At 42.9% G+C, this 23,742-nt stretch overlaps 1 protein-coding gene across 3 annotated transcripts; it reads left to right on the top strand.

The window, feature by feature from the left end:
- The first annotated feature begins 2,929 nt into the window (after window positions 1–2,929).
- LOC113427231 (uncharacterized) lies at window positions 2,930–14,968 on the top strand. Of its 3 annotated transcripts, none has more exons than XM_026689700.2 (2): window positions 2,930–3,099; window positions 11,478–14,968. In XM_026689700.2, the coding sequence occupies exon 2, from the start codon at window positions 11,791–11,793 to the stop codon at window positions 13,018–13,020; it is 1,230 nt and encodes a 409-aa protein (XP_026545485.2). In that variant the 5' UTR covers window positions 2,930–3,099; window positions 11,478–11,790; the 3' UTR covers window positions 13,021–14,968. The 3 variants fall into 3 exon arrangements, with proteins under 3 accessions (XP_026545485.2, XP_087809381.1, XP_087809382.1); XM_087953255.1 differs by having other exon boundaries at window positions 3,000–3,103; XM_087953256.1 differs by lacking the exon at window positions 2,930–3,099 and adding an exon at window positions 10,621–10,699.
- Window positions 14,969–23,742: the final 8,774 nt, after the last annotated feature.

Raw genomic sequence — 23,742 nt, 5'->3', positions numbered from 1 at the left:
CCACCCCCACACCCTGTCTTTTCTAGCGATGCAGTACTTGGATGTTTTAACTCCTTTTAGCTCCACCACAGATGTCGCTATTATATTGTTGGCTTTCTTCTAGTCGCGGATGCTGCTTATTTGACTGCCATCTCGTGACAGGAGGACGAAAAGCAGGCTTGTCCTGTCTCTACCAAGGCGTTTGCAAGATGTTTTCACTGGTTACCTGCTACCATTTTTTTGACTCCTAACAACCTACCTTTGCAACTGAGCCAAGTAAAACAGTGAAATCTACCACTTTCCTTGTCAACATTAGCTATGTGCTGAGCCCTAAAAGTTCATGAAGTTCTTACAGAGTAAGAGTTGGAAGGGACTGACTCTCTAATGGGAAACTCTGTACCAGACCAATGGTTGTCCAATATCCTCTTAAAAACCTTCACTGATGGAGCCCCGGCAAGCCATTCACTGGAAACATTCAAATTCTGATGGGGAAATCCACTAAGGACCTGGCTCAGCATCTGGCAGCTTAATTGGGATGCCAAGTTGACCTTACTCCAGTCTGAAGGAGCTCAATCAGGAATGGTCTTTGTGGATGGGTAGCACTTTTTGCAGAAGGGGAATGGGATGAAAAGGCTAAAATATGCTAAACCTCACAAAAATTGGACTAAGGATCAGTAAAAAATAATGTTATGGAATGATGAATCCAAGATTGAAATTTTTGGATCCAATTGTCAACAATATGTGAGAAGAGCTGGAGAGAGATGGACAAATGAGTGTTTGTGGCCTTCAGAGAAACATGGTGCAGCGTCTGTCCTGGCTTGGAGCTACATTTCTGCCAGTGGTGTTGGCAATACGGATGGGATCATGAACGCTAGAAAGTACACACAGGTTTTAATTCATCATGCCATTTCTTCTGGAAAGTGCCTGATAGGAATTTGTTTATTTTTATTTTTCAGCATGATAACGGTTCCAAACATACTGCTCCTGCGGTGAAATGATATTTATTGAGAAAAAGAGCTGACAAAACAGTGATGGACTGGCTTTGACAGAATTCAGATCTGACTAGTATGGACACAGTATGGGATCAGATGAATAGAGAAAGAAATAAGATAACCTAAATCTAAAGAACAGTTCTGGGTTGTGCTAAAAGAAACCTGGTATAATATATCAGAAGATGACCAAGGAAAACCTCAAAAAAAAAAAAAAAAAAAAAAAACCCAAAGAGTTCCAGATGTGCTTAGAGCCAAGTTAGTTCACACTAAATGCTGACTTTTGCCTGTAGAAGTCATTTTGTTCTGCAAATTGTGTTTATGTTTTATACACATATTTCTTGTATTTCCTGTTTGAATCTTAATATAAAGATGGAAAAATAATTATGGTCATTAAAACTTTGCTAAAACAACAAATCTAATGATTGCTTAAAATGTTTGCACAATACTATTACATTTATATTACATATTACATATTCTATTACATATTTTGCAACAGTAGAGCTCCAAAATTATGAGCAAGCTGTCCACAGAAATCCTGAGAGTAAGGTGCTTCTCCCAAAACTTGTCTTTGTGACACTTAAAAAGTATAAACAGTAGCAAGCTTCAGTGCAGTTAGCACCCAAATAGAGATGCCAACAGGTACAGAGATGAAAATAAGCAACAGCTGCTTAAAACTTCCCTCAGCACTAAACAGTTAAATATGTTGCTGCCAGTTAAACAAGAGGGAAACAATGTATCTTGGGGCCTCCCTTTGAATTTTAGGATCCCCCTCCATTTGAAATATCTGGAAATTGCTGCCAATGCTGATAGCAGCTTAGAAAGGAGGTTGCATAAAACTCCCTCAGTTAGGCTGGCATTGTAGAGTATTGTTGTGGTGCCGGATCAGAGGTGGGATTCCAATTTTTCTACTACCGGTTCTGTGGGCGTGACTTGGTGGGTGTGGCAGGGGAAGTAAAATGACTGTAAAATTTCCAGTCAGAGGTGGTATTTGCTGGTTCTCTGAACTACTCAAAATTTCCGCTACCGATCTCCAGAACTGGTCAGAACCTGATGAATACCACCTCTGTGCCCGATGGCTCCTGTGTCTAATTTCATTTTATCCTTGGGGAACATGTAACTCTGTTGGTGTAAAAGGGGGGATCAAGTTGTTTTGGGGGGCAGCTTTTTTAGAGAGACCTTTAAAAAAAAGGCGGAAGTGGATCCTCCTAACGAACAAGGTTTTCTTTTTGGGGGGCAGCTTCATTTTAGAGTTGAAAACCACAGAAGAAATCACTAAAGTTAAAATTGAATGGAAATCAGAAATATTTCTATTGGGAATTCTAAAACAAAAAATTAGTAAAAAAAATATTATATATGATACTTCACATATAAACAGCGGCAAGGCTCACCCCAAATTGGAAATGTGAAAATACTCTCCCCCCTCCTTCATGATCATAAAAAAAGTTTTGGAATGTGCAGAAATAGACAGGCTATCATTGGAACTTAACAACAAAGAGGAATCAGAATATTATGAGATTTGGAATTGTTCGTACAATTGGCTAGAAGATAGACATGAAATTAATAAAATAAAGTCAAATAAAAAGGCATGACGGAAGCTAGTAATACTATATGTAATTAGATTTGTAATATATAATTGGATGAAACTGTACTATTACACAATTTGAGAGATGTCAGATTGAGCGAACACTGTTTTGTTTAAGTTGTGATAAGCGGACAGTTTAAATTTACTGTATTTGTATAAATTTGTTTAATAAAGTATTTTTATTATAATAACTTTTAAAAAAGGAATATCACTTCTGCACATAAAGAGTTATGCATTTTAATTTAATTGTTAGTCAGAAAAGATGCTTCCACTCCTCTTGACATGCCGTATATACAAAGTTAGATATTTTATTCAGGACTTTGGCGTTGCTCGCCGGCGCTCCAGTCGCCTTCTCCCCGCAGCGGATTCAGCGAAGGGGTTAAACGGAGAGAGCTTTTCTTTTGCGCCTAGAGAGGAGGCAGGAAAGGGGGGGGGGAATAGGGGCCGGGGGTCCAGTTTCCGGTCCTTCCTGCCCCCCCATTCTGGTCTCCCGACGTCTCTTAAGCCGGGGCTGCGGGGATCCCCTCGTGGGGAAGGGCGCTCAAGGTGGGTAAGGACGCTGCGAGAGGGGGGACCGGGAAGGGGGGGAGGACGAAGGGAGAATTCCCAGGTGCGGGAAGGGAGGAGAGATTCCTTGCGGGAGGGAAGAGCTTCCGAGTCCCCCGCCTTTCCTTGCAAGGTTTTCTGCTCCGTGGGAACTGCTGCGCCGCTGCTTCTCCTCCTCGGTTGCTGCTTCTGCGAACGGCTCTCCGACCCCCTTAAAATCCTCCCTCCGAGCTCCCCTCCTTCCCCGCAGCCCAACATTTGGTGCAGCCCGGCTCCCAGGTTACCTGGTGTTTTCCTGCACCGCCATTCCCACGTTCCCCCGTGGCTGCTGGGGAGGGTCTGGAGGAGGCGGGGGAGAGGATCTGGGCTCAGAGGGATCGTGGCTGGAGGGGCTCCCTCCGAGGGCGGGAACCCTGCTAGGAGGAGACCGGTGGCATCTGAAAGGCAGGTGACGGAGACTAGAGAGAGGCGTCCAGGTGGGCTTGGCCAATGGGCAGTTCCGTCCAGGTGGGCTTCCTTGGAGATGCAGCCCCCGAATCTGCCTCTCTTACCTGCCCAAATTCCCTTTCTGGTGACTGCTGCATCCCTGTGTCTCGCTGCCCATGTAAGGGAACAGTTCCTATCTCTGGATGATTTTAATTTTAGCTCTTTTATGGGCTGTATAATCTACACTGAAAAAGAAGCTGTTTGCTGTTTTTTTAAAAAACAGCTTTCCAAAGAGATCAAGAGAGCTTCTGCCAGATATGTATACAAAGATAAAAGAATTTCAGGTTAAGTGAAAAGCCTGGGAGCTCTAATAACTGCTTGCCAAGCATTTTGGGGAAGAGAGGCTGGTGTGCACAAGAGGCAGTTTGGTTGAGCTCTAGAGAGGCTTCAGTTGTGGAAATAAAATGCTTGCATGGAGAGTTCCTGTTTATATTCTGCTCAGACAGCCCTGCTTCCTCTAGTTATTCTATTACATTCTCCCCTTTCCAATTTTCAGTTTCCTCCCAATTTCATGTCTGTCATAAGTATGTAATTTCTCTGAGCCTCTCCACCTTCACTTTTACAACTTTCAGTTTCTGTCAATATTTAAATATTTTAACATAATACTTAACACCAGCATTCCAGAGCCTACTAACTAGCCTGCACATTATACGATACTATTTTGTCTGGACTTTTTTAAAGGGGAGGGCAAGGTCCATTTCCCCCAGGCAATTCAAAAGGATAAATCACTGTCTGGATTGATCATTTTTAATGCAAAACAGTTCAGTAAGTTTAATGCCAAGGGCATTGCCCACATGTGTTCCCACATATTAAGAGTTTCTTGGTGTAAGATATTTGGAAAAGAAAGTATGAATATTCAGATGAACATATTTCCCCCATAGCTCTGTTTTAAAAAGGTCCTTAACCTTGACCCTGACTCAACAGCTGTAACTGTGAACAGGATCTAGGACTTCCAATGGAGAGTCACCCTAAGTATGAGCTACCAGTGTGCTGCAGCTGCAGAAAAAGCCAATGCAGTCCTAGTCTGCATCAACAGAGGGATAATATGGAAGAGCACATGAAGTCCCAAAGGTGCTCTATCAAGAGACAACTGCACTTTGTTTCTCCTTGAAGACGGTTCTGAAGACAATTCTTGGATGAGAAGTGAAACATCTTCAAGGAAAAACAAAGAAAGTCCAGTTGCCTCTTGAAAAAACACTTTGGGGGCAACCATGACCTGGATGACTGAGAATCTGCATAGACATCATATGAAGCGCTAGTCCTGCATATACTGACTGGTAAGACAACACTTGGAATATTGCATCCAATTTTGGTCACCATGATACAGGAAAGAGATTGAGACTCTAGAAAGAGTTCAAAGAAGATCAACAAAGATGATTAGGGGATTGGAGGCTAAAACTACAAAAAAAGATTTGCAGGAACTGGATATGTCTAACACAGAAAATGACTAGGGGTGACATGATAGCAATCTATTTGGAGGCTGACAAAGAAAAAAGAGGGTTGGCTTATTCTCCAAAGTGCCTGAGAGCAGGAGAAATAACAGATGGAAACTTACCAAAAATAGAATAAAACAGAATTCTTTACTGATCAAGTGTGATTGGACACACAAGGAATTTGTCTTGGTGCCAATACTCTCAGTATATATAAAAGAAAAGATACATTCATCAAGAGTCAAGAATCATAAGGTATAACACTTAATAATAGTCATAGGGTACAATAAGCAATCAAATCATACCAGGAAACAGTTAATATAAATCGTAAGGACACAAGCAACAAAGTTAGTCATACAGTCACGAATGGGAGGGGATGGGTGATAAGGAGTGATGAGAAGATTAACAGTAATAGTAGTGCAGACTTTGTAAATAGTTGGACAGTACCGAGGGAATTATTTGTTTAGCAGAGTGATGGCTTTCGGGGAAAAACTGTTCCTGTGTCTAGTTCTAGTGTGCAGTGCTCTATAGCATCGTTTTAAGGGAAGGAGTTAAAACAGTTTATGTCCGGGATGTGAGGGGTCTGTAAATATTTTCACAGCCCTCTTTTTGACTCGTGCAGTATACAGGTCCTCAATGGAAGGCAGGTTGGTAATAATTGTTTTTTCTGCAGTCCTAATTATCCTCTGAAGTCTGTGGAGATCCAATCTAGAATTAAGGAGAAATTTCCTGTCACTGAGAATAATCAGTGGCATGGCTTACCTCCAGAAGTTGTGGGTGTTCCATCAGGGGAGATTTTTAAGGGGAGATTGGACAGCCATCTGTCTGGAGTGGTATAATATCTTCTACTTGGAGAGATGGTCCCTTTAAATTCTTATCTAATTCTCATGAACATTTACCGCTCAGCATGTAGCTAATCTTCAGAAGCTAATTAATGTCACATTTCACTTGGGTCAGTTGCAAAAGTAGGTTGCTAGGAGTCAAGAATTACTTGACGGAATGTAATGAATGAAAACGTCTTGCAACGCCTTAGGTAAGGTATGGGACAAGCGTGTTTTTCCACCTCCTATCAGGAGATGGCGATCATGAAGGCAACATCTGTGCCTAGAAGGCAGGGGTGGGATTCAAATTTTTAACAACCGGTTCTGTGGGCATGGTTTAGGTGGTGGGCGTGGCTTGGTGGTCATGTTATTGGCTGGGTGTGGCCAACTCAACATCACTCACATCGAGGCACGCATCTCCTCGCCTGGCCTCTCATGACTGGGGATGCTGCAACAGTCGTAAGTGTGAAAAAATGGTCATAAGTCACTTTTTTCAGTGCCATTGTAACTTTGAATGGTCACTCCACACAAGCACACAGTACCAGCAAAGGAGGGGAAAAAACTCCAGAGACGTTCCTGAGCAGGAAGTCTAGTCCTGCCAAGAATGTAATAACGGTTAATGGAGAGGCAGTTTCTGTAAGCAACACCAGAATATTTCCTTCCTGCCTTCCTTACAGGGTTAGCCCAGTAATTTCTTCTAACAACCGGTTCTCCAAACTGCTTAGAATGTTAACAACCAGTTCTAGCGAATAGATGCGGTAACTGGTAGAATCCCACCCCTGCTAGAAAGCCAACAATTCAGTAGCTGCATCTGTGGTTGAGCTTAAAAGAGTTAAAACCATCAAGTCCTTTTATTGCTAGAAAGGATAGGAGGAGCCGAGAAGCTCAAAGGAATTTCCTCTTCCTGCTCACCCAGGGAGGAGGGTGATGTGCAGGGTGGCTTTTGTTCTCTCTTCCAAGGGTCGAAGCAGCATCTGGAAGGTGAGTTAAGGACAGGTTAGAGGAAAGGCTGGGTGCTTTGGTTTGGTGCTGCCAAATTGAATGGGTACATCGATGATGGTTGCAGCATCCCATACTCATGATCCCCATTTGTGACCTTTCCCAGTTAGACAATGAGCAATCAAATCATACTAGGAAACAGTCAATTTAAATCGTAAGGACACAAGCGACAAAGTCATACAGTCACGAATGGGAGGGGAAGGGTGATAAGGAGTGATGAGAAGATTAACAGTAATAGTAGTGCAGACTTTGTAAATAGTTGGACAGTACTGAGGGAATTATTTGTTTAGCAGAGTGATGGCTTTTGGGGAAAAACTGTTCCTGTGTCTAGTTCTGGTGTGCAGTGCTCTATAGCATCGTTTTAAGGGAAGGAGTTAAAACAGTTTATGTCCGGGATGTGAGGGGTCTGTAAATATTTTCACAGCCCTCTTTTTGACTCGTGCAGTAGACAGGTCCTCAATGGAAGGCAGGTTGGTAATAATTGTTTTTTTCTGCAGTCCTAATTATCCTCTGAAGTCTGTGGAGATCCAATCTAGAATTAAGGAGAAATTTCCTGTCAGTGAGAATAATCAGTGGCATGGCTTACCTCCAGAAGTTGTGGGTGTTCCATCAGGGGAGATTTTTTTTTTTTTTTAAACAAGTTTTATTAATTTTTAAAACACACAAATTGTCATTATTCATTACATGTTTAAACCTTTTTTCATTGTCAATTTAACAAGTCAGATAAATTATAATTCTGTTTTAAACCATTTCCATACAACATACCAAAACCTCTTATTCAATTTCTCTTTACTTCTCTTTACTCTTATTCAATATCATTATTATTATTTCATCTGTTTCTTTCTGACTTAGTTACCATTATTCTCAATCTATATTTCTACAATTTTTAACTAATTCTCCCCAAAAGACATATACACACAACACACAAAACATAAAAAAATCTTTTGGAAAGTAACTTGGACCCAGGTGTCTCTCTCTTCATGGACTTCAATTATATTCATGCTCATCTTACATATCATTACTTATTTTATTTACCATTCTAGGCCTTCTATATTAACTTCCCCACATATTTCACACTTCTTACTTCTATCTTAATTAATCATCTTAATTTGAATCATTATATTTATATCTTTTGTCCATTTTTTATCATCCCTTTGTCTCATTCCTTATAAAAAAAAAAGAAAATAAGTTTCTCCTGAAATCATTAATCAGAGTATGATGCCTTTCTATCTCCCCTAAGTTAATCAAATTAATCTTTAAAATAATATCTAATACCCAATCCGATTTTGCTTGGTACATTCTATCTAACTAATACATCCAACATAATTAAGTACATAATTAGACAATAAATCCAAATATTAAAAAAAGATACTATAATAAAAATTTTATAATAACATCAATACCATAGTCTTATTAAACTCTTTAATTAAAACAATATTCTAAACCTCCCTATTATTAGGTTTTAAAGCCAATCATTTTTAAACATTTTAACATTTTAATCTCTTATCAACTCTTAAATCATTACAATACTACCATCTCATCTTATGTACCTTGCAAAATCTTTTTTTTTTTTTTTTAAATTATACTTTATCCATTATCCAAAAAAAATTTCTTTTTTTCATTTAATTTCAAAACATTGTAGCTTTTCTCCACCTTTTCCCTTTCTTTCTTCTCCCAACAAACCTTTCTACCCCCCTTCTTCTAGCCTCTGCCTTGCCAGCTTCCCTTCTCTGTCGTATTCCTTTTCCCTTTTGTTTACTATCATCATATTGGTTTTGCACCTTATTTTTCCCTTTCTTAAATGTTTTTTAGATCTTAAGTCCTTAAGTCATTTAATTTTCTTCTTTTCTCTTCTTTTCTTTTCTTTCTCTCTTCCTTCTTTCTGGATCAAGTTCTGAGATTCATTAAAAATGGCTCCTTTCTTTCTTTCTTGTTCCTCCGCTGTCTTCATCTGTTGTAATGTTTGTTGATAATTAATAAGCACCATTTCTAAGAAAAGGAAAGCTTCTTCCACACCATCTTTACCATTTTTTTTGCTTGTTCATATTCTTTTCTTAGTTCCTCAACAGAAAGAGCCATTATAAATCTTTTCTTTTCTTTTCCCCTTCTTTCTTCTTACAACAACCAGAATATTCAAAAGAAAATAAAAAAAATAAAACAGTCCCAAAGTTATCAGTCAGTCCAAACCAAGGCAGAGTTCTCACTTTCTCCTTCTGGGGTAATATCAATCCAAGAGAAAGAAAGTCCAAATCTGTTTAAAATCTTATTGCAATATATTCTAGTCTTCAAATCCTTAAGGCATCTGCTCCAACAAAGTCTTAGCATACAAATGTTTTCTTTTAATCCTCTCTCTTCCCACTCATCGCTTAAAACCAATTTTCACCTAAAAGAAATAGGTTTCTTAATATCCAGTTATTTATTCCGTAGGAAAAGAGGGAAAGCTATCCTTTCAGCACCTTCAAACAGCCGCTTTTTTCCTCTTCTGGCAGGTATTATTCAGAAAGTCATACTTTTCAGGAATTTTATTAGATATGTCTTAGAGTCCTAGGAGCCAAGAAAAACTTTCTCCTCTCAATCACTTTCTCCACTTCCTCCTGCGCATTCTTACCCGGCTGCCAGCTTCTTTGTGGCGGCCATTACAGACCGCCGCTGCACCGTCCTGGGAAAAGGGAGTTCTGCCGGCCAGGGAGGGAGTCTGCAGCACCCCCAAACCCTTCTCCGGATCCCCCTACCTTCAGCTGCCCCTGCAGGGCAGCCTAGCTCGACCCGGCTGGGTCGGAGCCCCAAAAACGGCTAGCGGCAGGGATCGCGCAGCCGCAAATCCCTGCCGCTCATGGGCCGACAAACCGGAAGTACAGGGGAGATTTTTAAGGGGAGATTGGACAGCCATTTGTCTGGAGTGGTATAATATCTTCTACTTGGAGAGATGGTCCCTTTCAATTCTTATCTAATTCTCATGAACATTTAGGGCTCAGCATGTAGCTAATCTTCAGAAGCTAATTAATGTCACATTTCACTTGGGTCAGTTGCAAAGGTAGGTTGCTAGGAGTCAAGAATGACTTGATGGAATGTAATGAATGAAAACGTCTTGCAACGCCTTAGGTAAGGTATGGGACAAGTGTGTTTTTCCACCTCCTATCGGGAGATGGCGATCATGAAGGCAACATCTGTGCCTAGAAAGCAGGGGTGGGATTCAAATTTTTAACAACCAGTTCTGTGGGCATGGTTTAGGTGGTGGGCGTGGCTTGGTGGTCATGTTATTGGCTGGGTGTGGCCAACTCAACATCACTCACATCGAGGCACGCATCTCCTCGCCTGGCCTCATGACTGGGGATGCTGCAACAGTCGTAAGTGTGAAAAATGGTCATAAGTCACTTTTTTCAGTGCCATTGTAACTTTGAATGGTCACTCCACACAAGCACAGTACCAGCAAAGGAGGGGAAAATAACTCCAGAGATGTTCCTGAGCAGGAAGTCTAGTCCTGCCAAGAATGTAATAAGGGTTAACGGAGAGGCAGTTTCTGTAAGCAACACCAGAATGTTTCCTTCCTGCCTTCCTTACAGGATTAGGCCAGTAATTTCTTCTAACAACTGGTTCTCCAAACTGCTTAGAATGTTAACAACCAGTTCTAGTGAATAGGTGTGAACTGGTAGAATCCCACCCCTGCTAGAAAGCCAACAATTCAGTAGCTGCATCTGTGGTTGAGCTTAAAGGAGTTAAAACCATCAAGTCCTTTTATTGCTAGAAAGGATAGGAGGAGCCGAGAAGCTCAAAGGAATTTCCTCTTCCTGCTCACCCAGGGGAGGAGGGTGATGTGCAGGGTGGCTTTTGTTCTCTTCCAAGGGTCGAAGCAGCATCTGGAAGGTGAGTTAAGGACAGGCTAGAGGAAAGGCTGGGTGCTTTGGTTTGGGTGCTGCCAAATTGAATGGGTACATCGATGATGGTTGCAGCATCCCATACTCATGATCCCCATTTGTGACCTTCCCAGTTAGACCTTCCCAGCTTCTCATAAGCACCATCGGTGGGGATGCTGGCAGGAAGGTGCAAGTGACAATCATGTGAAATTGACTTTAACAACCCACAGTGATTTGCTTAACAACTGCAGAGAAACACATGTAAGTTGGCACACTCATCTGACAATTATGCTTATTCGTCGGGCTGCTTAGTGATGCAGATGCCAGTCCCAAACGCGGTCAGTAAGTGAGGACTACTTCAATAGGAATGTCACCAGAGTGGTTGTGGAAAGTATTTTCTGTCCTTACTTGGAGCTGAGGACATTTTTCTGATTGAAAACACATGGATTTTCCACATATATACCTTTATAGGTCTGTGTATTTATACTTCTCTCTGTATGTACATATCTACAATTGTATAATCTACCCCAGCACTTCCAGATATATTTGATGAATAACCCTTTGCAGTGCTAAAAATTTATGATTGACACAAGTTAATAAAAGAAATTCATGATTGAATGGGTATTTGAACTTGGATCTTTCTAATCTATCAATCATAATGTAAGAGGTTATTTTAGCATTGTAGCATGCTTGCTTTTCAATGTAATGTATACTTTTTTCTTTTTCTCATATCTTCTGTAACCATCTTATAAAATAATTAAAGTTATACTTTTCTTTGCATCTTACAGACGAAGAGGATGCTGATAAAAGCACCCGGGACAACTGAGAGTCACAAGCAAGGTTAAAAAGGAAAGCAAATCAAGCCAGAAACCAAGTTATTTTTCATTTCCTTCAGAAAACTACACAATTTTTCTTCCACAGAATCTGAGAAACAAAGAATAGAAAATCAAAAAGAAGATTTTTTGAGTTGGAATGAGTAATTTATATAGAACACAAGAACACACTATATGAAAAGATCAGAGGAGATTATTTTTCCATTCAGAAAAAGAAGGAAATATCTGGAAGTCAGTGCGGAGTAAAAGGTTAATTGAATGTTCACATATGGCAGACATAATGCAGGATTCACCTTGTGAGGAAGAAAATACTTTGAATCAAAGCTCCACCCAGCAAGGATCACACATATTTTTGACCTCTTCAATATCAGTGGTGGAAAAGCTTCATAGATCTGCCTATTGTGGGAAAGAAACAGATTGCAACTCACAGCTGATTATGGACAACATGATCCACATTGGAGAAAAGCCATACAAATATTCTGAATGTGGCAAAAGTTTTAGTCAAAACTGCTCCCTTGTGGTTGGTGGAAGGACCCACACAGAACAGAAGCCCTACACATTTTCCCAATGTGATGAAAGCTTTGACATGCATGGCAACTTGGTAATACATCAGACGACTCACCACAGGGAGAAATCATATGACTGTCCTGATTGTGGGAAGAGTTTCACTGGAAATTCCCACCTCATGAGACACCTGAGGACTCACACAGGAGAGAAACCCTTTGAATGTCCTGATTGTGGGAGAAGTTTCAGTCAGAATTCCACCCTGGTGAAACATCAGAGGACTCACACAGGGGAGAAACTCTTTGAATGTCCTGAGTGTGGGAAAAGTTTCAGTCAAAATTTCAACCTGGTAATACACCTGAGGACTCACACAGGAGAGAAACCCTTTGAATGTCCTGAGTGTGGGAAAAGTTTCAGTCAGAATTCCAACCTGGTGATACATCAGAGGACTCACACAGGAGAGAAATTGTATGACTGTCCTGATTGTGGGAAGAGTTTCATTACAAATTCCCACCTGGTGATCCACCAGAGGACTCACACAGGAGAGAAACCCTTTGAATGTCCTATCTGTGGGAAGAGTTTCAGTCAGAATTACAGCCTAGTGATACACCAGAGGACCCACACAGGAGAGAAACCCTTTGAATGTTCTGATTGTGGGAAGAGTTTTAGTCAGAATTCACACTTGGTGATACACCAGAGGATTCACACAGGAGAGAAACCGTATGAGTGTCCAGAGTGTGGGAAAAGTTTCAGTCGGAATTCCAGCCTGGTGGTACACCAGAGGATACATACAGGAGAGAAACCTTATGAGTGTCCGGATTGTGGGAAAGATTTTAGTAGTAGGTCTAGTCTTCTAAGTCATGTAGGTTTACACACAGGGGAGAAACCTTTCAAATGTCCGGTCTGTGGACGGTACTTCATGCGTAAATCATCTCTTATTGCCCATGAGGAAATCCACACAAGGCAAAAATTGATGACTTTAGAGAAGGCTTGAATTTCTTTTGTGATCTCTCATTGGGACTATAAGTGAGAAATTGACTATAGGTAATCTACTTACAATCAAATTGCGCCCAAAAGTTATGTTGCTTCGTGAGAAATTTGTTAAATGAGCAACAGGATTGTTACGTGACTCTTATTTCCCCATTGATTTTGTTAGGTTGCAAAAGATGATCCCATGACCCTGGGAAGTGCAACCATTATAAATATCAGTTGTCAAGTATCCAAAGGTAAATCACATGACCATGGGGATGCTGTAATGGTCATAAGTGTGAAAAATGCTCATAAGGTCACTATTTTCATTGTAACTTTGATTGGTCACTAAGCGAACTGTTGTAAGTCGAGGACTACCTGTATTTGAATTCTGTCCTAATGCTTTTAAGTGAGCCCATTAATAAGACAGGTAGATGAAGAGAGAGAAAAATGGAAAATCTTAGTCTGAAAGACTACCAATTTCTGATTATCAGCAAAAAAAAATCTGGATAGTTCCTTTTGCAGAAGTATTGGAATTCCTCAAAAAGGCCTTTGGGTGGTGTTTTTTTGTATATTGATTATGTAATTCCCACGTGTGGAGTTGCCATCTTCTACCTTGGTGTCCTCCAGATTTTGAGCGCCAAAATTCCCCTGCCACCATATAAGTAGCTGTTGAGGTACAACTGTAATGGGGCCTGCCAATTAGCTGTCTGTTGTGTTAAGCGAGACTGCTTTGCTTCACTAATCTCTGCTCTCCCTGAGGCAGCCATTAAATGTGCGAGTCATTAAGTGGAACAGTAGCTACCTCAGTGTTGGGGGAAGCTCTTGGAGTCCAAGTGTGAGCCAGGCTTCCCTGCTCTAGGCCTCCCCGAGATATCTGGTGCTCTGCTTCCCAACTCTTGTATTCCCCTGAGCCTTTTCCTCCCCCACGGATCCCCCAACCCTTCATCCCCCAGGCCTTTCCCTCCCCACGGATCCCCCCAACCCTTCATCCCCCAGGCCTTTCCCTCCCCCACGGATCCCCCCCAACCCTTCATCCCCCAGGCCTTTCCCTCCCCCACGGATCCCCCCCAACCCTTCATCCCCCAGGCCTTTCCCTCCCCCACGGATCCCCCCAACCCTTCATCCCCCAGGCCTTTCCCCATTCCCATTGGATCTCTGAAGCCCTTAGGCCAAACTCCCACCCCACCAGGCTTCACACTCTAAACTTCCTTATCTTTTTAAGGTTTCTGATCTCACTTTTGTGAAAGGAGGGTAGGCCATACATTACTGGGCCTGCATGATTGTGTCCTGAGAGCAGTCGTTTTCAGCATGCCCAGGCTTCACCAATGGGCCACACACAATGTATTTGTGGAAGCAGCTGCCATTTTGCCACACCTGCCTCAGGGCCAAAATGGTAGCTGCTTTTGAATCGCCGTCGTGTGGGAGAGGGAGAAACTGCTCTGTTTTGCTACCTTTACACCGTGTAGGGAGTGTACCTGTGTACCTTAACACTGGAGGGGGGGGGAGTTGGCCCAAGGCACAGTGAAAAAAAAAAGCAGTGTAAAATTTCACATGTAAAGTCTGTTCTGCCTTGCAGACAAACCTGTTGAAGAACTGCAGGAATATTGAGTTAAGGAGAAAAGGTCCCCAGGTTTATTAACAACTGCTGGGATCTCGCGTTTTTGGAGGTGCCTGCTTATTACCCTTTGACAGCTGCTGGGTGATAACAGGACCAAGTTGCTGAAAAAAAAATTGTGGCACACACCCCCCGCCCCCCGCCTTGTTGGTGGCGACCTGGAAAAAAAAATTGATCGGTGGAAAATGTTTCAGTTTTAAAAATGCATTGTGTAAGAACTATCATTAGCTTGTGACAGGAAAAAGTGGATAGTGTTGCTATGAACATTTGGGCAAGGCAAAATGCTCAGTCCTCTCAAGCTGTGAGATGTGAAGTGAATAAGTTTAATAATAAAATTAATAAAAAGATAACGTAAGGCCCTTTTCTGAACTCTTGCTCAGGGGTGAACACTACTGACACACTACCATTGTTAAGCTACCCTGTTTCTCCAACAATACGGCCTCCCCCAACAGGAAGTCCCAGCATGTTTTATAGGCATGAAATGAAATTAAGCCCCTCCCCCAAATTAAGGCCTATATTAAAACATGTGAAATGGGGGGAATGGTGGGGGCTTGCCGTTAGGAAGTACTTTTGTGGCACACCCGGATATGGTGCTGCCTGCGTTGACCCCGATACTGAAGTGCCCCACCAATGCCGAGGTCAACATCCAAGCCGTCGCTGCCCGCCTGCCCAAAGATGCAAGGGGGGAAATTAAGTCACCCCGAAAAGACGGCCTAGCCATTTTTTCAGGGCTCAAAAAAAATAAGACCCGGCCTTATTATATGAGAAACACGGTACCTGTAATCTGCATTCTGCATCTCTATAACCAATCTGTCTTTTTCAGTTTCCCTTCCCCCCTCGTTAAAAATTTAAAACTTCAGTGCATCTGTCTGGCTACTCTGTGCCTCTGATGATGTGAGCTGCAGTTTAGGTTTCTGCCTCTTAATTTATTGTTGCATTACTATTTACCTCAGTCCAGTGGTGGGATTCAAAAATTTTTACTATCAGTTCTGTGGGCTTGGCTTGGTGGGCGTAGCTTGGTGGGTTCTGGGGAAGGATACTGCAAAATCCCATTCCCTCCCCACCCCATTAACCTGCTTTCCAGCTCTGTTCTCCTGTGCAGGGCAACCAAAGAAGACCCAGCCGATCAGCTGGGACTCGGGAGGCAGCGAATAGATGGGGGCACGGCCAGCCAGAGGTGGTATTTGCCGGTTCTCCGAACTACTCAAAATTTCCTCTACCGATTCTCCAGTACTGGTTAGAACCTGCTGAATATCGCCTCTGCCTCAGTCCTAAATTAATTCTATGAAAGTATGAAATTTCTTTATGCACAGTTTAAAAAAATTAGAATGGCTAAACTGGATCTGTTTCGATTGGCATTCTTCTCAGATTCAGGGATGATCTTCTCCATCACTGCCAGTCTGAGAGAAGGAAGTTAGGACGTTTCAAACTGGACAACTAAGCTACGATTCCCCTTGTAACTTTACAACCTCTAAAGCAGCCATTGGGATGTGTCAGTGGGTTTGTAGGCTTTGAAAATCATAAAATTATAGAGGATCTGTCGGACTTCCCTTATGACTCTCCCAGTTTTGAACCGTGTCTGAACATTGTGAAAATGGAGGTCCTCGTGCATGGAGACAGTGAATAGATATAACAGTTTTGAAAATACCTGCCGAATATTTCCTTTAATCAGAACTTGGCTGATCAATTTGAAAGCTGGTCCTGAATGTGGCACTTGGGGTATCCGAAGGTGCTTCTTCGTTCTTCTGGACTCTTGTGCCCAGCGATTTTATTCCTTCTTTTAAAAGATTGAGAACTTCAGAACATACTTAATTAAAGTAAAACTTCTCTTTCTGTTTCTGCAAATAATCCTGGCATTTACAACCATCACATTGTTCCCCAATCCTGTGACAGCCACTGCATGCTGGGGATAGATGATACAATTGTACATATATGCATACAGAGAGTAGTTCAAACACGCACACTTACAAATGTATATATGTGGAAAATCCATGTGTTTTAAGCCTGAAATATGTCCCAAGTGAAATCTTGCTGAGCTAATTTTAGAGATGTGGGGACTTTGATGAAATGATGCTGTTGGAAGAAAAATCCTTCTGGGTTCAGTTCCAAGTGGGGGAAAAGACACTGGAAACGTGGAGGCTGTTTGGAAGTTTAATGGTGGATAGCAGGACCCCATGGCTTGAAGCTCCAAAGAAGAATGATCACATGCAGGCATGATATTCCCCTCTGAAAAAAAACCGGGCCGCCAAAAGAGACCCCCCACCGCGCGCCAAGAAATGCTGCCCAGCTCCCTTTTCCTGCCGCCAGCAGCCTCCGCCGCACCGCCCGCCCGGCTCCGCCGCACCGCCTGCCGCCGCACCGCCCGCCCGCCCGCCCGGGCTCCGCTCACACCGCCTGCCGCTCGCACCGCCCGCCCGGGCTCCGCTCGCACCGCCCACCGCTCGCACCGCTCGGGCAATTCCCCAAAAAATCGGAATTCGGATTTTAATCGGAATAATATCATGTCTGCACATGCTTCAAGGTGAAGGGAGATATCAAGAAAAGGGCTGATATGCTGAGAATGCCTGGGTTTTATAACCTTTGTTGGGATTTGAATTGAAGCTCTAATTGGTTGTCAGACTCCCATGAGGCCATGCAGGAGGCAACTCCATAGGCTGTCCTGAGTCCCAGGCTTGGTTGAGCCTTGCTGGATGATGATAATGCACTGAAAAGGGCTTTTGGCAATTGCTATAGCTTTACCTAGAGATCTTTGTTATGTAAAATATTCTGGCCCAGGCCTTAATGGCTCACCCGTTAACAAAGGTGGGGGTGAGCTTCTGCTTCTGAGGTGAGTTTCTGCTTCTGAGTTTCTACTCTTTTTTTAGAGGACATATTCTGCCTTTTTAATATTTCCCAGGATATTTCATTTTTCTAGGAGAGGGGTGGGTACTAACTTCCTACAATGCCTAAAGCCTCTGCAAGATTTGAAACACCAGTTTTGCCCATGGAAATCCTGAGATCCAGATAAGGGCAGAAAATACTTTCCATAGCCACTCTGGTGACATTCCTATTGAAGTAGTCCTCACTTACTGACTGCATTTTTGGATTGGCATGTGTCACTCTGCGGCCCGATCATTAAGGATGATGTCACATGACAGTGCCAACTTACATCTGTTCCTCTGCAATTGTTAAAACAAATCTTTGTGATTGTTAAAGGCAATTTCACATGACCCTAACTTGCAACTTCTTGCTGGCATCTCCACCGATTTGCTTGTGTGAAGCTAGCTGGGAAGGTCACAAATAGGGATTGTGAGTGTGGGATGCTTCAACCATCCTAATAAATGTGCCCCAGTTGGCAAAAACTCAAATTGGTGCAACTTTTCCTGCACCTTCATAAACAGAGGAACTGCTGATGTGTGGTCACTGAACGAGTGCTACAATGACCACAAATTTGTGGACCAGGTATACGTCTGCATTCACAGTGCCATTGCAACTTTGAAACAGTAACAGAGGACAACCTATACAAACTGAACATCTGAAAAAGTCCTCCATAAGTAAGTTTTAGTGGAGCCTGGTTAATACACGGATGGGGCTCCAATAGGAAATAATTGTGCTTGTTGACTAGACATGAAACTAAAAACACAAAAATCTCAGAAGAGACAGTGGCTGGTCAGCCCCCTCCTCCCTGGTCCCCATCTCACAACCCCCTTGAGCACTCCTCCTTGCGAGGAGATCTCCGCAGCCCTGGAGATATTAATCAATTGTTAATATAAAAGCAGAAACATCACCCCTTCTTTTTATCAGATGTTTCTGTCTACCCTCTGAATCTGAAATCCTGAGATATGCAAGCTGCTACTATTAATCGAATCTTTTAACCAGAAGGGAGAACTGCCAATTTGTAAAAATCGAGGTTGCATCTGTTTAAAGAGAGTGTTTCATCTATCTTATTCACTTGTGAACATAAATTAGTCAAGAGTGATAGGGGAGGAGTTTTTATTCCATTTTTCCTTGATCTGTTCAAAATCCCTGTTTGCTTACCTCTCCTTTGTCTTTTGGGTTTACTTTTGCTGAGAGCTGCTGTTTCCTAGATCAGAATCTCCTCTGCATTTGTAAAGGTGAAATAATCACAAAAAGCCGCCCCTTTACAAACCGTTAGTTGTTTAAACAATTCATCACTTGAGTCTGAAATTCAAAATGAATTCCGGAGAAGAATAAAAAGCAAAACAAAATCTGCCAGAGAGCATTTTTAGTGAGGCTGCTGTCAGAAGTGTCATCTTGAGGTGGAATTCTACCCTATTCTATTCTATATACCGTTGGGTAACTATCATACAAAGGAATAGAAATGGGCAGGCACTATGTACCGTAAATGATTGCATGATTTTTGAAAATCCCATCTGGGTGATCATATATATCTGTCACATTGGCAACTATATTCTCTCTGAGATATAGTCGGGAAATATAAAACATTTTGTTCCATTGGTCCAGAAATTCCTGCCTGATTCTTCCCCCTGTGGACACTCAAGGCCAATTCAGATTATTATTAATGTTTTCTTAACTTTAAACAGCTCAGATGTATTGCAGGGGTAGCATCTTAGAGGTTCGCTAGTGAATGGAGCTCGATGCTGTGTGTGCAAAGTCACTGGGACCTTCCGTGGCTGAATGGGGAACACAACCTGCGTATTCCTGCTGCTCATTCAGCATCTTCACCATTACCCGGTCCTACGCCCAGAGGCCCTCCACCCACCCCAGGGCAGAGAGAGAGTAAAGAAAATAGCCTTAGGAGATAAGCAACCTATTCTCAAGTCCACAACAGAGAATGTTACAAACAGGCTCAGACAAACACCTCCCTAATTCAGAGGAACATCAGAAACGGGTAGGCGGTTCAACACGATCAGACGTGCAAAATTTTCTTATTAACATTCAGTCTCAATAATAAAAAGTGTTGAAGAATCTTCCTGTGGACTTGATTTCTTGGTCTGGTCTACCAAGTGGGGCTGGGCCTGAGGGACCTTTCATGGCTGAGGAGGGACTGGCACTTGGGTGTCCCCACTCCTAGTCCAGCAACAGCTCCTTCCCCCCTGCAGCACGCCAGCTCTCTAATAGGAAAGCCACCCCGAGAGACTCCTGTAGGAAGTTGGCACCCACTCCTCTCCTAGAAAAATGAAATGTCCTAGGAAATATTAAAAAGGCAGAATATTTCCCCTCAAAAGAGTAGAAACTCAGAAGCAGAAACTCAGCCCCCACCCCTTTGCTAATAGGCCATTACTCTGGCCTGGGCCAGCCTATTTTACATAACAAAGATCTCCAGTAGAGCTGTAGGAATTGCCCAAAGCCCTTTTCATTACATCATCATCCAACAAGGCTCAACCAAGCCTGGGACTCAGGACAGCCTACAGAGTTGCCCCTGCATGGCCCCATGGGAATCTGACAACTAATCAGAATACAAGCTCAAATTCAAATCCCAACAGAGGGCATAAAACCCGGGCACACTCAGCAGATCAGCCCTTCCTTCTTTTCCTTCATCTTGAAGCATGTGATCGTTCTTTTCCACTATGGAGCTCCAAGCCACGTGGCCTTGTCCACCATTAAACCATTTTCCCAAGCAGTCACCGTGTTTCCAGGGTCTTTCTTCCCCACTTGGAACTGAACCCGGAAAGATAATTCTTCCAACACTCCCTACTGCACATTGATCTTCTCCCCCATCAACTGCAGGAAGAAGCAGCCCACAGGGTGGTGAGGAATGTGGGTAGTCCTCACTTAGGGACCACAACCATGACTGGCAATTCTGCTGCTGAGGTTTATGACTGCTAAGTGAAAAATCATCTGATTGCAACAGGCTTTTGACTTCATTTAGCCTCTAGACATTAAATGAATGACTGTAGGCATTGAGACCTCACCTGACTGCTACTTGTGATTTGATTTCAGTCTTCTCCATGGATTTTGCTTGTTTTAAGCTGGTTGGGCAGCATGCTAATGGCTATCGCATGATCGTTGGGCAGTTGGATGATTTAAAATGCAAGGATTGTTTGCAAAGTGAGCCCTAACCCAACATAATGTTGAATATTTACTAAACGAGACAAATGGTAAGGGGGGGACTACCTCTATTACACCCAGGAACAAAAAGCCACGTGCAGTGGATGTCATTTGCTGGAAGCATCACAGGAAGAAAATAATGGTTGTACCTAGCTGGTGGTTCACCCAAAAGGATGTGAAGGATTGTGGTGAGAAAAAAAAACAATTTCTGCTCTGGGAAGTACCCTTCCTCTGGGACTGATGGAGGAGTTTGGGATTATGAGCGCACACAAATGAATCCCTTTATAAGCCTGAGCTCTTCCCAAGAATCTCCCATGGGGAGCACAGTCGCTTCTTAAAAGACCCCTCACTACGGTTTGGAAACTGCAGATTGGTTGGAGGCAGAGCGGATGTGGATCCTACAGATTTAAACAGATGAGTTGTAAGTCATCTAGCCCAAGCATGAGACCCTACATCATTTCTGACAGATGGGAGTCCAACCTCTTCTTGAAAGTCTCAAGTGATGACGCTCCGACAACTTCCGAGGGCAACTTCTGTTCCATGGGTTGATTGTTCTCAGTCAGAAAGTTTCTCCTTATTTCCAGGTTAAATTCTCTCCGTGTTCAGTTTCCATCCATTATTCCTTGTCTGGCCTTCGGATGCTTTGGAAAATAGCTTGACCCCTTCCTCTCTGTGGCAGCCTCTCAAATATTGGGACACTGCTGTCGTGTCTCCTCTGATCCTTCTCTTCACTAGACTAGCCATGCCCAGTTCCTGTTAACTATTTGGAGTGAACAGACTAAATGCATGATGAAGTTGGTGGTAACTGGGAAATGGACTTGCCATATCTAACTGGAAAACAATTTGGACTGGACTCTTGGGAAAATGGATCGACAACAGAGGTTTATGATTTTGAGGAACAAGACACAATTGTGGTTTGATTGTTCTCAACCAAAATCAACAGAAAAAGTTTTATTCGTAAGAATCAAAAATATTTCATCCCTGGCAGATCAGAGACAATGATTATAGTGACTTATGGTAAATAAGAAGCCATTCTATACTTTATGTTAACTGCAAAACTGGATTTTTAATGCTTTGCCGTTTTTAACTTTGCTGTTGATTCTCCTGTTAACCACTTTGCCTCTTTCTATAGTAGATACAGTATATGAAAGTCAAATTGTTTGTAGAGGTAGAATGTTATGAATTTTGGGCCTGCTTCGCAAGGGGAGGAAACTAAGGTTGCTCCAATATATTTATGAATACTCAAATGGAGGGGATAATACGTGTAAATCTCTTTTTGTCTTTTTAATGCACATTTTTATTTTTAAATGTTGTATATATCCTTGTTGTTTTCGTTTTGGAGTTTAATTTATATTAATTTTCCTGAATAATTTTTTTTTTTTCAAAACAGCCATTTTACAAGAAACAAGTTCATGGGGGCTGCTCTTTATCGATTTTCTAAACTGCCTCTAAATTCATTGAAACATTGCATTATAGCCTTGAAAAGGACCCCGGAAGTTCAACCCGCTTCTCAAGGCAGGAGCTTTATACCATCCCGCTCAACTGGTTCTCCAGTCTATTGTTGAAAACCTCCAGTGATGGAGGCACCTACAAAACCTGGAGGCAAGTTATTGCATTGATCAATTGCTCTCACTGATAAGACAATTTCTCTTTACTTCTAAGTTGGGCCTCATTTTAACAAACGTCCACCCATTACTTCTTGTCCTCCCATCTGGTGCCCTAGAGAATAAGTCAATCCACTCTTCTTTGTGACAGACCCTTTATCATCTTTGTTGCTCTTCTCTGCACACTTTCCAAGGTCTCAACAAATTTTTTGTACCATGGTGACCAGAACTGGACACAGTATTCTAAGTGTGGTGTCATCACACTGTGTAAAGCAATTCTATCGCTTCTTATTGTCTTGACATTATTCCTCTGTTGATGTAGTGTAGCACTGCATTGGCTTTTTTTTTGGCAGCTGCAACACAACACTGACACAAGGGGTATTTGTCCATTCTCATGTGCCTCAGGGATACATGGCCTGCCCTTAGGGAGATTTCCCAGAGGCAGCCACCATTTTCACTGCACCCACAATTCCTTAACACAGTCTACAAGGTATTAAGATAGCAAAACAGAACAGTTTGTCCTACTCCCAGTGACCCAGAAGCAGCCACCATATTGATAGAAGCAGGCATACAAAATGGCAGCTGCCTTCACACATCCACTGCGTGGCCCAGGGATGAATCTTGAGCCAGACAAAATAACAGCTCTTTCCATAAGGCAGTCATGCAGCCCAGAGATGCATGTCCTGCCCTCTTTCCCCACGAGGTTCAGAAATCTTCAAAAGATATGGAGGAGAATTGATGCATGGTAGGATGGGAGTAAGGCCTAAGGATTGCATGGATCCAGTAGAAGTGGGGACCCTTTGGGGGAGGGAAAGGCCTATGGCCGTGATGGCGAATCTATGGCATAGGTGCCACAGGTGGCATGCAGAGCCATTTGTGCAGGCACGCAAGCCCCAGCCAAACTTACCTGCACTGCGCATGTGTGCACCTCCCAGCTGATTTTCGGCCTGTTTGAGGCCATTTTCGTCCTCCCAGAGGCTCGAGGGAATCCTCTGTAGCCTCGGGAGACTGAAAAACAGGCCTTCCGGAAATACAGGAAGTGCCCATTTTCAGCCTCTGGAGGGCTTCTGGAGCTCGGGGAAGGCCATTTTTGCTCTTCCAGAGACTCGAGGGAAGCCTTTGCAGCCTCAGAAGGCTGAAAAACGGGCCTTCTGGAAATACTGGAAAAACGGGCCTTCTGGAAGTGCTGAAACTGGCCCGTTTTCAGCCTCCTGAGGCTCCAGAGGCTTCCCTCGAGCTTCCAGGTGGGCAAAACGGCTTCAAATGGGCCAAAAATCAGCTGGGAGGTGCGCGCATGCGCAGTGCAGATAAGGGGGCAGGACAGGAGTATTGCATGTGCCTGCACGGGGGGGGACGGACACATTGCATTGTGGGTGCCAGCATGCACACACGCTTTCCGCACACTACAACAAAAAGGTTCGCCATCATTGGCCTATAGGGACCTGTGAGGAAGGGAAAGGCCTGGGAGGACCCAAAGATTGGGATAGGGGAGGCCTTTGGAAGGCAAACCTGC

This window comes from Notechis scutatus, chromosome 2, assembly GCF_049901735.1.
Source record: "Notechis scutatus isolate UNSWTSFEM ecotype Mainland chromosome 2, rNotScu1.2, whole genome shotgun sequence".
NCBI lineage: Eukaryota > Metazoa > Chordata > Lepidosauria > Squamata > Elapidae > Notechis > Notechis scutatus.
This window is presented reverse-complemented; position numbering and strand designations above follow the sequence as displayed.